A 16,035-nucleotide genomic window follows, 5' to 3' on the forward strand; every position below is an offset into this window, starting at 1 on the left:
GCAGTGAGCCAAACTTGTTGCCACTGCACTCCAGCCTGAGCTACAGCGAGACTCTGTCTCAAAAAAATAAGCAAATAAATAAATAAAATTACTGATTTTTGTTGCTCTTAACTTTGTAGAAAAGAAATAGCTTTCAGTATGATCTGCTTGCTTGAAAAACAGATTCCTATGACGTATTTCCAACTTGCTGATAATATGCTTTCAAAAAATTTACTCTTGAGTTAAATGTCTTGGAAACTAGAGAAATTTCTTGCTTGAGGCGTTTAGGCCTTTGACAGAGACTTCCTCTAACTGAATGTTTCCGAGTAGCCAGCATGTGTTGGAGGCTTCTCTAACTGAATGTTTCCATGTAGCCAGCATGTGCTGGGGGCTTTGGTGTGTTGGTCGTTGGGGGATACACAGTGGTTAAGAGATGCTGGCCGGGCGCGGTGGCTCAAGCCTGTAATCCCAGCACTTTGGGAGGCCGAGGCGGGTGGATCACGAGGTCAAGAGATCGAGACCATCCTGGTCTCGCGCCATTGCACTCCAGCCTGGGTAACATGAGTGAAACTCCGCCTCAAGAAAAAAAAAAAAAAAAAAAAGAGATGCTTTTTCACTGACCTGAAACAGCCCAGCTTACTAGTGTGCTACAAATACTGAGTTAAGTCCTCGTTAATAAAGCACTGAAAAAGCCACATAATGATACGCTACAAAGATAACATTTAGTCCAAGTTTTCTTCCAGAAAACCATGTCAGTTCAAGAGACAAAAATAAAGATAATGTGACTTGTTTTGTGAATTGCCTAAATTGACAGATCTCATCAGTCATAATATGGCTTTGGGGAAACTAAGAACCTGGAGTAAATTTAGATTTGTCATAAAAACATGCTCTCCATTATCAAGATTTTTTTTCTCATCATCTTTTCCCATGTTTTCCTGATTTCCTACTTGGTTCTAATGTATGAAATTATATATATTTAGTATTTTAGTTTTAATTTTAACTAATGAATTTATTAATCTTCACCTAAGATACAATAACTCTGATCTGATTTTATGTAAGTATATCCAGGCAGGGAATGATATGTTTGTATACTGATGTTAATTTTATTTTAGGTTCTCATTATGACTTGCTATGTCGCCTTGAATGTTTTGAAAAATGGTTACTTATCACTGTCAGACATTAACCTTTTGGTGTTTGATGAGTGTCATCTTGCAATCCTAGATCATCCCTATCGAGAAATTATGAAGGTAAGTTTTACATCTAAGTCTTAGTAATTGTTGGTAAACTATTTAGTATATGCAGATTTGTTTTTTAGATTTCAAAAACAATAATATTAGATATCAATATTGGGAGTTTGGCTCCACTGTATGAATGAATAAATATCAAATTAGTATTCATTTAAATCTGTAAACTTTTAAACATAATAAAAATAAATTTTATATAATTTTCATAGTGTATCTACTTGTGCTTTTTTGAAAAACAGATCTTTTAAACAAACTACAGTAATTCTTTGAGTAATTTTATGTTGTTCTTGGTGTAGTGGCATTTCCACCAAACAAATTATTTTTTAGTATTTGTTAGTGATTTTGATGTTTTACTATGGCAATGTCTCTCTTGTTATGGCCTTGCAAAATGAAGTCTTTACTGTCAGTATCTTTTATTATGTTAGCTCTGTGAAAATTGTCCATCATGTCCTCGCATTTTGGGACTAACTGCTTCCATTTTAAATGGGAAATGTGATCCAGAGGAATTGGAAGAAAAGATTCAGAAACTAGAGAAAATTCTTAAGAGTAATGCTGAAACTGCAACTGACCTGGTGGTCTTAGACAGGTATGCACTTCTGATTGACTTGGCTTTAACGAGATTAGTTGAAAACAACATTAAGTCTTTGGTGTTTTTTGTAGTACCTCGCAGATAGTACCTAGTTAAGTGAACAAATGGCAGTAAAAAGGAATGGGCCAGGATAAGAATTCTCTGTAAGTACAGTTACCTGTGAGTTCAAGAATCTAACCTTGTTTCCACAGAGAGTAGCAGACAGGCATTTTGCCTTAAGCGATTACGGCAATGTTTCTCTGCATTTCCTGCTTGCTAATGTTGCCAAGGACTGGGAACTTTGACAGTAAATTTGTGTTCTTTTTTGTCAATATGTGTGCTTTGTTTTTCAGACCTAAATGTCTTACATGCTGCTTTCAAAGTGCATTAATTTATTTACAGAATCCAGGAATATACTTTAAAACATTTGGAAATACCCTGTTGTTTTGAAAATGGGTTGTGGATTTCTGAGAAAGTTGCTATTTGTGGTTTCTAGGTTTGACTCTTTTTGAGGGGATTACTATTTTGAGTTTCATTGAAAAGCATGCGCTCACACACACGCACACAACCTTAATAACTTGTTTAAGTTGGTGGAAGGGAGGATTTACAAGTTAGGAAAATGGCTTTTCAAATGTAATGAATTTGATTCATGTCAAAATATTCTTCTGTTCTTACTAGATACAGTCTTAAATACAGCTAAAGATTACCTAGTGGTGGTTCTTAGGACAGTTATAATAAATAGAGAAGACTGATTTCTCAGGTTGTGGAGTTGAGTCAGACGTGGATTTGAATATAGCTCCGCTGATTGTAAGCTGTGTGACGTTGAGTGAATCACTTATTTCCTTGCACATGTAAAAGGACATTGACAGTGGTTTCATGGGATTCTTTGATGATCAGTAGACATAGAGAAAAATCTTGCAATGTGCCTCACGTTTAGTACGAATTTGAGGAAAGCTTTCTTTGGAGTGTGAGAAGAAAAGGTAACATTTGGGATTAATCAAACTTAGGTATCCAAATGCCATATGAAATACAAATCTTGTGACCTCTAGAACATGCTGTGTCTGACTTCGTGAGCCAACACTGATAAGGCTGTGCTTGTGCTTTTGTCTGACCTGAGTTAGAGTGCTTCGCTTGTATTGCCTGAAGTTTTGTTGATAAGTAGAAGTAATAGAGCATTTAAGTAAAACTATGAGCAATCTTTTGATTAAGCATTACCTAATTCTCCAAATAATAACTCTTTGGTTCAATATAAATACTGTTTTAGGCTCAGAAAAGTAAGAACTATGTATGTCTTTGCTAGATTTATTTTTCTTTTTAAAATTATTATAAGTACTTTTAGGATATTATGTACCATTCTGGTTGTCATTTTTATGAAAGCCATAAAAGACCCAAGGAATGATATTAGAAATGAATGAAAGTGGGGGAGTTTTCCTTATGAGGATTTAAAAATACATTAAAAATAAAAGCAATAGTTACAAATACTAAAAATTTCACGCAGATATGGAAATGGATAAATTTAATGATAAAACTCCCCCACCATGATCTATCTTCCCATTCTTATTTCTGCTTCTGAGAAATGGTTGAGTTTCATGAGTATTTTGAACATCCTTGCTCCTCATTCTGGCAAATGCCTAAGGGGGCAAAAGATGGAAGGCTAAGCCTAAAAAACAAAAGAAAACTGTAATAATAATGAAATCTATTGGCAAAATTATTTGAGTATCAGCCTCATGTGGTCATTCCTTGAGACCTAACAGGTGAACAGTACAGATTGAGCATCTCTAATCTGAAAATGTGAAATCTGAAATGCTCCAGAATCTGAAACCTTTTGAGTGCTGGCATGATGCCACAAGCGGAACATTCATATCTGGCCTCATGATGAATTGAAGTCAAAATGCCATCAAAACTTGTTTCATGCACAAAATTATTTTAAAATATTATATAAAATTACCTTCAGGCTATGTGTAAGGTAAATATGAAACATAAATGAATTTCATGTTTAGACCTCAGTCCCACCCTCAAGTTAACTCATTATTTATATGCAAATACTCGAAAATCTGAAAAAAATTGGAAATCCAAAACAGTTCAGGTCCCAAGCATTTCAAATAAGAGTACTCAACCTGTGCAGATAAACGTGAGTACTGCTTCAGGAAGACATGTTGTAAGCCTGCCCTTTATACTGATTAGATATACAAACTGAAACTAGGAAGACTCTTTTTGGAGATATATAAATGGATCATAACAGTGAGTTTTTAAAAATGAAACAAAAAGTGTTTGGGGAGGCAGCAGGGTCTGGCTGAAAGAGCCCTCAGAAGAAGGCAGTTCTGAGTTTTGTTTAGACAGAATCATGTAATATCTTTAAACCTTCATTTCCTTCATCCTCCTCCTTGTGTGTGGATTAAGTTAAAAGATATGTAAATTCCCAGCATAATGCTTGGGGATGCAGTGGATGCTCATTTGTATTCTTTTCTTTCCCCCCTTCTCCCTTTGCCATTTGAAAACATCTTTTAAACAATAGTTTACTGGTTTATAAAATACATTATTTACTATGGAGAAGTATGGTAATACAGAAAAATTATAATTAAATACCTAAAATCTCACTGCACTGCTAAATTCTGGCATTTTTATTTTTAGTATCTCTTCTCTTTTTTTCACTTTTTGAAAAACCTTTTTTAAGTTGCATTCTCACTACTGCAATATTGATACCTTTTGTTTCTTATGTTAAAGGTATACTTCTCAGCCATGTGAGATTGTGGTAGATTGTGGACCATTTACTGACAGAAGTGGGCTTTATGAAAGACTGCTCATGGAATTAGAAGAAGCACTTAATTTTATCAATGACTGTAATATATCTGTTCATTCAAAAGAAAGAGATTCTACTTTAATTTCAAAACAGGTAAGCATCTACAAAGTACGTATAGTGATTATATTTTGAAAGTTCTGTTTATTTTTAATATTGAAATGAAAATATGCTTCTAATGAGGCTCTTTACTCTACATTTTAGTTTAAGGTTTTATCTCTTTATCTCCTTAGACATTTTTCATTCAACATACCATATTAGGTTGAGTTCACTGTTACCTGATGCACATTTATATTATTAAGTGTAGACTTCCCCTATTTAAGGAGGTGACTTAGGATTCGTGTCATGGTTATGCAAGTATAAGGAGTAAGTCCAATTTTTTGTTTTATGTTCAGATGAGTTAGTTTCTGCTCAAACCCTTGAACTAAATGAATTCTTCCACAGTTTCCTAGTGTGAGGAACTGGATATGAGCCTATTGTCCCTGAGTAGTACTACTTTGAGAAGAGATCCCTTAGGACAGTGATCCTTCCAGAGTAGGCCCTGGAAGGCCCACTTCCAGGGCAGCAGCATCTGGGTGGGGTCCTCAGAACTGAATTTTATGGTTTGCAGAGTCTTCAGTTTTGAATTTCAAAAGGCCCTCCAGTGATCTGATTCTTCAAAGCTTGAGAACCACTGCCCTAGAACTTTACAACCATTTGTGAATGTTAACACTGTATTAAGTGTGGGTCTTAGTTTTTCTCTTGATGATTTTTTTCTGGAGCAGCAGTGCCCACATTTTTCTCAACCTTTGAAGTCTTTCTTCCTTTCTGTTTCCCTTTCCTTTCCTTTTTTTCTTTTCTTTCTTCTTTTTTTCCTTTTTTCCCTCTTTCTCTCACAATTCCTCAGTTACAGCCTGGCCATGGATTAACTTTCAGTTCTTAATTAGAGTTGTAAGATGCAGCACTCTGGGAGGGTCCAGGATCAGAGTCTGGATTTAGCTGAGGTGTTAACATTGAGGAGCCCTGACCTTGTGGTGGTGTTTTCATTGAATTCAGATAGCAGGGACTTTTGGAGAACTGTGCCGGAGTATGTGGATGCTGCCCCAGTGCAGCTGTCCTATCTCCTCTACCACTTAGAAAGAAAAAAGAAATGATAATAGAGACAGCTGTGTGGTGTTTTTACAACAATCTAACCAAGGCATCCACAAGCGCTGACTGTAGATCCACCAAAATTGATCCACAGCTCCTAGTCAGTGGAAAACATAATACCAGGGGATATCGTACATAGATAAAGTTCAAAGAAAATTATATTGCTCTTCCTTGATGTCTGAAGTTAAACTATTATGCTGCATAAATTTTTATGTAATTTGGCAGAAAGTAAATGACTCAGGTATAGTAACTAATCAGATCTAAAAATAAGATTTATTAACCTCATACAATTGCATCTCTTAATTTCCATTTGATTATTTTATTGAAAAGAGATGGTTCACATACATGAAATAAACATGAAGACTAATGGCCTCTCCCCCCATCTTTAGGGAGTTAACCTAAGGTTGGGTTACCTTTAAGAAGCCATTTGAGGACAACTGAAATCCCAGTTAAACCCCATATGAGAATGGTATATTATTATTGTTTAGCATTAGGTTTTTTCTTTTCTTTGTAGATACTATCAGACTGTCGTGCAGTATTGGTAGTTCTGGGACCCTGGTGTGCAGATAAAGTAGCTGGAATGATGGTAAGAGAACTACAGAAATACATCAAACATGAGCAAGAGGAGCTGCACAGGAAATTTTTATTGTTTACAGACACTTTCCTAAGGAAAATACATGCACTATGTGAAGAGCACTTCTCACCTGCCTCACTTGACCTGAAATTTGTAACTCCTAAAGTCATAAAACTGCTCGAAATCTTACGTAAATATAAACCATATGAGCGACAGCAGTTTGAAAGCGTTGAGTGGTATAATAATAGGAATCAGGATAATTATGTGTCATGGAGTGATTCTGAGGATGATGATGAGGATGAAGAAATTGAAGAAAAAGAGAAGCCAGAAACAAATTTCCCTTCTCCATTTACCAACATTTTATGCGGAATTATTTTTGTGGAAAGAAGATACACAGCAGTTGTCTTAAACAGGTAAATCTCTAAGTTGACCCATTTCACATGAGAACAAGGAGGCGTCCTGTGATGTGATTGATGTGCTGCAGCAGCTGTAAGAGCCAGCCTGATGGTTGTGTAAGTGTCCTTGACTTGGCGCCATCATCTCAGGTACAGTCATACTGTCCTGGGATTGACAGAGAGGATGTTTTCCCAGAAGGCTGCTTTTCACATGGCTGAGATTTTTTTTTTTTCTTAAAGGATGGTAATCCATTCTAATCTATCTAAAATATAGGACAAGTATGGTGTTTAAAAAAATAAGTATACCTTTAAGTTAAGTATTGTTTTGTATTCAATTTTAGATTCAATTCATATATTTATTCTTAACTATGTGTTAGACATGTGTTGAGCATTTCACACCAAGCATTCCCCTTCGGATAGTCTTAGGATAAATTTTATCTGGGTATTGTGGCCAATTTTTTTTATGTTGATTTTTTTCTCTTAAAAATACTGATTCAACTTTTCAAGGTGAGGCTGGGCGCAGTGGGTTGTGCCTGCAATCTCAGCACTTTGGGAGGCTGAGGCAGGCAGATTGTTTGAGCTCACAATCTTGTCTCAAACACAAAATTGCTTGAGACGACAAAACCCCGTCTCTAGAAAAAATAAAAAAAATTAGCCACTGATGGCATACGCCTATAGTCCCAGCTACTTGGGAGGCTGTGGTGGGAGGATGGCTTGAGCCTGGAAGCCAGAGGTTGCAGTGAGCTGAGATGGCACCACTGCACTCCAGCCTGGGCAATAGAGCCAGACCTTGTCTCAAAAATAAAAGTTTTCAAGGCCACAGTGGAAAAAGTTTAGAACAATTGAATGTACAATTTTGGGTTGGTTGATAGACTGCATATTAAAATTTTCTGAATCAGAAGAGAATGAGAATGTTAGGGAAAGTTCTGAGACTGTTAGCAAAGGTGATAATTAATCCAAATTTTAGGCCGTGGATTCCAGCTCTTTCTTTCTTCTTCAATGAAAGACTTTTCTAATATAGAACCAGCCAGGGAGCTACACTTCAAATTTCTGTCAGACGGTCACTTAATGTATTGTCCTTTAGGTTTGTGGATAAATACTCTTATTATTTTGTGCCCAAAAAAGTCCTTATTTTGTACTTAAGCCAATCTACTTTTCTATGAGATCCATTAATTGCCCACAGTTTATCCTTAACTTTTCTGCAAGTAGTGATCTCTTAGGAAGAACTAAGCTTTGTTTCCTAAGGTGATTTGGCAGAGAGAGAGAGAGAGAGAGAGAGAGAGAGAGAGAGAGAGAGAGAGAGAGAGTGTGTGTGTGTGTGTGTGTGTGTGTGTGTGTGTTCGTTCGCTTGCTTAACTGCTTCTGAATGTTTGGGGTTTTAAAAACTTTTTTGAGTAACGAGAAATTGGACTCGAGGGTAGTCATCTGGCAGTTTTTAGTCTGGTAATTTTCATAGTCATTGAGCCTGATCCTTCTGATGAATACAAAGGAAAATAACTTTAGACCAAATTACACTTAAATCAGAAGTTGAAGGTTAGAAGGGGACCTCACTATCTAAATCCAACCCACTTATTTTTGTAAAAATGAGAAAGTGCCTCAGGAGAGAGAGTGATTTGCTGTAAGTTAAATTGCTAGTCAGCGGCAGAGACAGTTCTAGAATCCTAATATCCTGACTCCTAGTTTCCAGTTCTTTCTACCATCATAATGCCCCTGGGCATCACAGAACACTAAAAACCAGTGCTTTACAGTGGGAAGATTGCCAGGAGACAGACCTGGGAGAGCGTGACTGAGGAGGGATTTTTTCTTAGAGCAGGGAAAAAGCATTTTGGAAGTCAGAAAAGTTTAACACTGGCGCAGTTCTAAGCCTGGTTGTGGACATACTCCCTATCTCCATTTAGAATGGTATAAGGATTAAATAAATTTTCTGGGGCTTGGAGAGAAGAAATGGGAATGTATTTTCCACCTTTCCCCTGTTTTCTGCATGTATTTTTATGTTGAGATGTACCAGTTTTTATTGTAGGAATATTAGCCTGAAAAGGTTTATCCAAAATCAGTCAATTACTTCCTATTGACTTTAAGGATCAGATTAATTGTGATCAACTTTCATAAAATGTGACTGGAATTTAGTGCTGTATGATGAATCAAGAGTGGTCTGAGGGTTGACTTTATGAGCAGCTAATTAAATATACAATAGAGGTCTTGTTCCAGTAAGCTTTTTAATAAGCTTAGAAAAACTTCCTGAAATCCAAATTCTTTCCTTCCATCAGTTTAATGGGAGGAAAAACTCTCCTTTAGTGAACAGTTTCATGGGCATATAAGCTATTGTTAATGCATATGCAGTTTTCTGCTCTCCTAATTAAAAAAATAAATCATAGCCACTTCTACATGTAGTGTAGGTATGTGCACAGTCTTACATTTGTGGGTTTCTTTGTACCTTATATAGGAGTTTATAAGTTACTTTTATATATATTTAAGATGTATTCACAACATTCCATGGGGGAGGAAAGTAGATGTTCTTATATTATAGATGAAGAAAACAAGCATCAGTGTGTGACCTTCCCCAAATTACAAACTTCAAGTGGCAGAAAGTGGCTTCTAGTGTCAAGTCTAGTGTTCTTTTCACCATGTAATATACTAATATTGTGTGATACTGGCATTGGACAAACCTGGGTTCACATCCTGTCTGTACCTCCCCCCCCTTTTTTTCCTAAAACCTTTTTATTTTGGAAGAATTTTAGATTTCCAGAAAAGTCAGAAAAATGGTACAGTGAGTTCTCATATGCGCCTCACTTAGTTTCCCCATTGATGATATCGCAGGTCACTGTTTGTCACAACTAAGAAAACTAACATTGGTCCATTACTATTAACTCCAGACTTTATTTGGATTTTGACAATTTTTTTTACTACTGTCCTCTTTTGTAAAAATTTATTTTTATTTTTTTTCTAACCATTAGACAGTATGGGCTAATGTCCTTTTTTAAATCCAAGGTATCATATCACATTTAGTTGTCAGTGTCTACCCAGTTTCCTCTGTCTGTCACAGTTTTCACAGTTTCTGTCTTTTCTTGTTTTTTGATGACCTTGACAGTCTTTAGGAGTACTGGTCAGGTATTTGGTGAATGTCCTTCCATTTGGGTTTTTCTTATGTTCTCCAGGCTGGTCTGGGGTTATAGGATATGGAAAAATACCATGGAGGTGACTTGCCCTTCTAGTCACATTATATCAGCAGGCTCTCATGGTATTAACCATGAGACCTCTCTAGTGATGTCAAACTTCATCAATTGATTGTGATAGTGTTTGCCTGCTTTCTCTACTGTAAAGATACACTTTTTCCCTTTTCTTACTCTATTTGGAAGGGAGTCTCTAAGTCTAGCTCACCCTGGTAGGAAGGGATTCATCTCCACTTGCTTAGAGAGGAGTATATCTATATGTATTTGGAATTCTTCTGTAAGGAAAACTTATCTAGTTTATCCTATTTATTTGCCCATAGACTTATATTTATTAATTGAATCATGTATTTCAATTGATTGTTTTATGTTTATTTTATAATTTGGGCTATAATCTAATAATGTTATTTATTTGCTGCTCAGATTGTTCCAACTGTGGCCACTAGGAGCTCTTTGAGGTTAGCGCCTGTGTCCCTTTTGACATACCCCCATCCTTTTGTTTTTGAGCACTTTCCTACTTTGTGGTACCAAGGGGTGCTCTGGGCTCTTCTGTTTCTCCCTGCCTGGCCTTAAAATCAGCCCTTTTGCCAGGGAGCCTTGGTTTCTTTTTTACCCACTTTTTGGATGTATATTTTGTGAAAGTTATTTAACTTTTAAAAGTCTCAGTATCTTTATCTGTAAAATGGCAATAATACCTGCCTCGCTTACTGGTTTGTTTGTAAGAAACTTTGTATTTAAAATGGCTGTTTTATCACCTGGTACACAGTAGATGCTAATTCTTCAGCCATTTATACACGCATCTAGGGGGTGCAATATCAGTATGCTCTTATGTACCTGTCAGTGATCTTTTTTTCAGTGAGATCACAGAGGAATTATATTTGGTTTTTTTCACATTGACAAGAAAGTATAAGGAAGGAATATGGGATACTATTAAAGGAATTATTGATAATGTATTTCAAGAACCTGGCAGAAATTTCAAATGGTGTGTTGATATCTTTGAATTTCTTTTCCTCCTATGGTTGTTTGCATTAGTTAGCATGTTTATTCAGATCACAATTTTCTATAATACACCTGTCTACTAGTTTTCTGAACCTACCTATTTCCTATTTTTGGTTATGTTATTTTTAGCCTAATTGGGGAGGCAATGTATATATACACAAAGCATGGGCTTTGAACTGGTGCCAGACTTTACCTCTGTTATAAGTTAAAAGTACAGATATTGAAAGTACGCATTTAGAAACTCTTAGTGCGGTTTGACAGTAATTTTATGTCTGCTGAATACAATAAAATTGGTGCTTGAATTTTAATGCTTTTTAAGTTTCATTTTCTTAGTTGTTCGCTTTTATGAAATTCTACAAAACTATTGGTCTCTGATGGATTGGAAATTTAAAAAGAAAACCTGGTTCTTCGCTACAGATAGTTTCAGAAATACTGTGCATTAGGGAACAGTATACTTTATCAGACAGCTTGCTGGTGAACAACAGCCTGTAAAAACCAAAAGAAACAAATAATACTTTGTCTTATTTTTTTCTGTGGTAGTATGAAATCTTTAAGCAGTTTGCATTGTCTGTCCACTGTCCTCTGGGAATTGACATGTGACTACTGGCTTTGTTTTCCCTGAAGCCTGTAGCTTCGTCATGGGTACTGGTTAGGCATTACTGAGATTCGCCAATTAGAGACATACATTTTTCTCTCTAAGCATTATTAGCATAGGTATATCCCATGTAATTATTGGCTACAAGAAACTTTATTTCTTGTGCATGTTGTCTCTTTAGTTCTCTGTGGTTTTGATTTGGATTTCATTAAGGAAAAATGAATTGACTGTTGGTGCTTTTATTTCTTAGCTAATTGAAGTCTGCCTTGAAATACATTCTAAATCTCCATTATATTCAAATTGATGCTTATTTATATAAAATTTGGAAGTACATATTCTAAGGTGATTTATTTTGTATTTAGGCTTTTGAGCATATTATTTGTTTGTATGTAACACTGCTTTCTGCTACATCATGAGTTTGTTAAAATAATTAAACACACCTTGGAACATAATAAGAGAACCTCTGATTGTGAATATTTAAGTACTTGAACTGTAGAACCGTAGAGCTAGAGCTACAAACTGTGGTTTGTAGACTCCCAAACTAACCTAGACATGCAGGTGTTCTGCTGATTGGGAGCAAGAGAGATTCTAGATGGCCACTTAAGTTTGCTTCCAGCTCTTTAATATTAGTCTGTTTCATGTACTACTTTTTTTGTTTTTAAAAGAACGATTTGACTTAAAAATGCAATTTTCTATTTGGAATTTATACTATGTAGTATGACTTCAGAGAAACCATGTGGAATCACTTATATCAGGTGTGGAACCATTTATCCCGTGTGCTGAGTTTTTGAATGTGGATATTTCCAAAATAGCTGTAATGGCAGCACTAACTGTTAACCTTCTGCACCCATGTAATGTGATCCTGTCCTGTAGCTCTGCCATTTCTTCGCTAGAAGGCCAGCTTTCAGTTACAGGCATTCTGGGATAATACAGAGGAGCAGGTAGGAAGAGAGAGCTCAGGAATCTCCTCTTTCGTGACAGGGTGGGTGGGGGACGCCTTGCCATTTCTGTGCCCCGTCCTATGCTATGCAGAACTTTGGTCAGTGGCCTGGGGACCAGAAAGCATCAGGAATTGAGAGGACACATTTCTTTCCCACGGGCTGTGCTTCTAATGATATCAGGTGGTAGGATAAGAGGAAAAGAAATTGCAGCTGGAACTCTTCTGTTACATTTGTGGGGGTGAAGGTTTCCTTTGGTGTTGGGTTCACTGGTCCTGTCTGTGTAAGCACGGCAGGGCCTGCTGTGTAAATGTATGGCCAGGCCTGCTGCCGAAGCTGTGCATGGTCGCGAGAAGGGTGTTGAGTTGGGAGATGAGTGAGTGGAACTGGTAGAGTGATAAGTTGAGCTTTTCTCACTGGATATCCTGTCCTGACGCCAAGATCTATGAGGATCCATGTTTCCCTCTGACTCGTTCAGTCTCACCCATACTTCTATTCAGTCATCCTCACCAAATCAGCAGTTGGATGTAATGTGACCATTTCATTTGTCAGTACAAACCAATCTTGTATTTGGCGTTGTAAGTACTTGGTCCATAGAGCTATGTGGTAAGGAGTGACAGTGATTTCTCTTTGAGCAAGTTGGGAAAAAAGGACCAAGACTGTTTTGTTAGATATGCTGGCAAAAAATGCATGTACTTCCATTTTTAAAGGAGGCTTTAAAAACAGGTTTATTTTCTGTCAGCAACATTTAACTTCCAAATTTGTATACTTTTTTTAGATTGATAAAGGAAGCTGGCAAACAAGATCCAGAGCTGGCTTATATCAGCAGCAATTTTATAACTGGACATGGCATTGGGAAGAATCAGCCTCGCAACAAGCAGATGGAAGCAGAATTCAGAAAACAGGAAGAGGTAACTTAAAATAAGTGTACAGTAACAATTTTCAGGACATATACAAAGTGCCCATAGGGGCTCCCTTTTATCATAGTTCCCCAGAATGGGTTTTTTTTTAATTGTATTCTAGACTACTTGCTCGGATATTAGACCAGCTATCCCCATGAGGTAGCTGTATAGTGATTTACATGCTCAGAATTAGAATAACTATCTGGAAAACCAATTTTCTGTCTTAATTGCTATCAACCAACTTCTTTTCTGTGATTGGATTGATGTCACACAACTGCATTTCGTGGAAAGACAAAACACGTATGTAACTATAACTCTTACACATTCTGTATGACTATGAATTAACAAACTGAAATCTTTTCCTAGAAAGTGTTTTCTTTTTTTCATTTAAAGAGTTACCTTGTTTGAATACTTAAAAAAAAAAATAGCACTGTATTTTGTAGATTTAGCTTAATTTTTTTTGTGTGCTTTTTAAGATCTTAATACAGGAAACAACGTTGTAAAGATGCTAAAACCTAACACCATTTGTGTATTCTGGCGTATACACAAAAACCTATTTAAAGTTTATTATTTAACTTAATTTTAACAGAATAATTCCCATTGAAGGCCCTTACATTGTAGCTTTTTGATAATACCCAAATTTGGAGAGTCCAGGAGCCAGTCTGATAGATCTGTCTGAAAACTAGCTTATGTTACCATTTAATTTATCCTGAATTGGAGAGTGTCATTAAATCAATTTCTTTGTCCATGCATCCTGAGTTTTCTGTGATACTGTCATCTTCTTTAGCCTGGCCTTAAGGGTTTAGAATGCCCAGAGTATGTATGTCAGAAATGACAGTTGTCATTTACTTTTACTATATTTTTTTTTGTGTGTGTGTGTGGAAATTTTCTTAGAAGTGCTTTTCTTGGTGGATTTTTTTCAGGTACTTAGGAAATTTCGAGCACATGAAACCAACCTGCTTATTGCAACAAGTATTGTAGAAGAGGGTGTTGATATACCAAAATGCAACTTGGTGGTTCGTTTTGATTTGCCCACAGAATATCGATCCTATGTTCAGTCTAAAGGAAGAGCAAGGGCACCCATCTCTAATTATATAATGTTAGCAGATACAGACAAAATAAAAAGTTTTGAAGAAGACCTTAAAACCTACAAAGCTATCGAAAAGGTAAGATCAACAAATTAATATGTGCTGGCAGATTGGGAACAAAAATTAATATGGTTTCTTTGTTATTCTTTGTATGCATAGAAACAGATGAGTCTTATCTATAGGCAATAATTTCAAAAAAGGTGCACCCTATGTACATAGTAAGGAAGTTGAGACTGATTACAAAGACCCAACAGTGTTGTACAAAGGGTTTGAAAGGGCATGATAAGATAACAGTGAAAATGAATACTATATACATTATTGGGGTTGGATGTCTGGGAAATTGCATTGTAAATACGGACAGTAATTGTTGACTGCTTGAGTTACTGAGTGATTGGAAAGTGATGACATAGTAGTTACATTCAGAAAGATAGTCGTGTGTGTGTGTGTGTGTGTGTGTGCGCGCGCGCGCACGTGTGTGTGTGTGCGTGTGTGTGTGTGCGTGCACAGTACAGTATAGACTTTGTACCATATGGTGAGGGTCTCCATTTGACTGGAAGTGGGAGGGATTCGTTGGAAGAAGATGTCTGCAGCCGGTGACTTTGGAGTATTGAAGTATGTTTAGGAGATAGAGAGATTTTCAAGAGAATTTTTTTCTGTAGGTGCAGTGGCAGACAGCATATGGCAAAGAAGACATGTGTTTTCATTGTAAGTTCTGTTTTTTAAATGTTCAGATCTTGAGAAACAAGTGTTCCAAGTCGGTTGATACTGGTGAGACTGACATTGATCCTGTTGTGGATGATGATGACATTTTCCCACCATATGTGTTGAGGCCTGACGATGGTGGGCCACGAGTCACAATCAACACTGCCATTGGACATATCAATAGGTATGGCATCAAATCATTTGTGTGAAAAGTCTGGGAATGTTTTACAGTTTAAGTCTAAACCTGTACATTTTGTATTGTTTACAATTTTGCATTTGCCAGTCTTCGTTTAGACTTGTAGTATTTTTGATAAAGAAGTTTCTTTAAAAAATTTTTTTTAATCAAAAGGCTAAAACAGTATCATGCAACAATAAAAGTTTAGTATTCCTTGGCAAGGCTAACGTAATGAAGGCATTTTAAATTGAGTTTAATTTAATTTTATAATTGTCAACCAATTTTTTCTAAATCCTGAAGTTTTTTGTTTTGTGCTGTAACCTAATTGGATAATGTTGAATTTTCCCCTAGCAATAAAGTAAGATTGTGATAAACTAATTTATATTTTTGGGTACATTGTAATTTACTTTGTCCAGAGCTGATAAAATTTCTAAGAGCTAAGAAGAGCAGATGCATTCCCGTATTATATATCAGGATAATTTCTATTCAGAGACAAAATAAAGGAGCAAGTATAAGATTTTCTTTGTAACCTTTTATTTTGAAACAATTTCAAACTTTAAAGTGTTGTAAGAATACTAGAATTCACATATGTCCTTCACCCAGACACCAAGAGAGACTCATCCAGTTTTGTGAGAATGTTCTACAAAGCCTAAAGATCCACTGTAGAGTCAGGAGTTGTCATGATGCTCTGTTCTCACATCTTCCTAATCTTCAGTTTGGAACCATTCTTCAGTCTCTCCTTCACTTTAATGACCTTGAAACTTTGGAAGATGACAGGCTGTCA

The 16,035-nt window shown here is 36.3% G+C and overlaps 1 protein-coding gene across 4 annotated transcripts in view; it reads left to right on the top strand.

Moving 5' to 3' along the window:
• The window catches only part of DICER1 (dicer 1, ribonuclease III), a 70,516-nt gene that overhangs the window by 25,715 nt on the left and 28,766 nt on the right, over positions 1-16,035 (top strand). For all 4 annotated transcript variants that reach the window (XM_032287507.1, XM_032287511.1, XM_032287508.1 and 1 more), the window contains 7 exons: positions 1,092-1,226; positions 1,649-1,809; positions 4,516-4,684; positions 6,231-6,703; positions 13,163-13,295; positions 14,210-14,452; positions 15,106-15,260. In XM_032287507.1, coding sequence (XP_032143398.1) covers positions 1,092-1,226; positions 1,649-1,809; positions 4,516-4,684; positions 6,231-6,703; positions 13,163-13,295; positions 14,210-14,452; positions 15,106-15,260 — 1,469 coding nt within the window. The remainder of the gene's footprint in view (positions 1-1,091; positions 1,227-1,648; positions 1,810-4,515; positions 4,685-6,230; positions 6,704-13,162; positions 13,296-14,209; positions 14,453-15,105; positions 15,261-16,035) is intronic.

This window comes from Sapajus apella, unplaced genomic scaffold, assembly GCF_009761245.1.
Source record: "Sapajus apella isolate SASKATOON/1434 unplaced genomic scaffold, GSC_monkey_1.0 scaffold20, whole genome shotgun sequence".
Classification (NCBI taxonomy): Eukaryota; Metazoa; Chordata; class Mammalia; order Primates; family Cebidae; genus Sapajus; species Sapajus apella.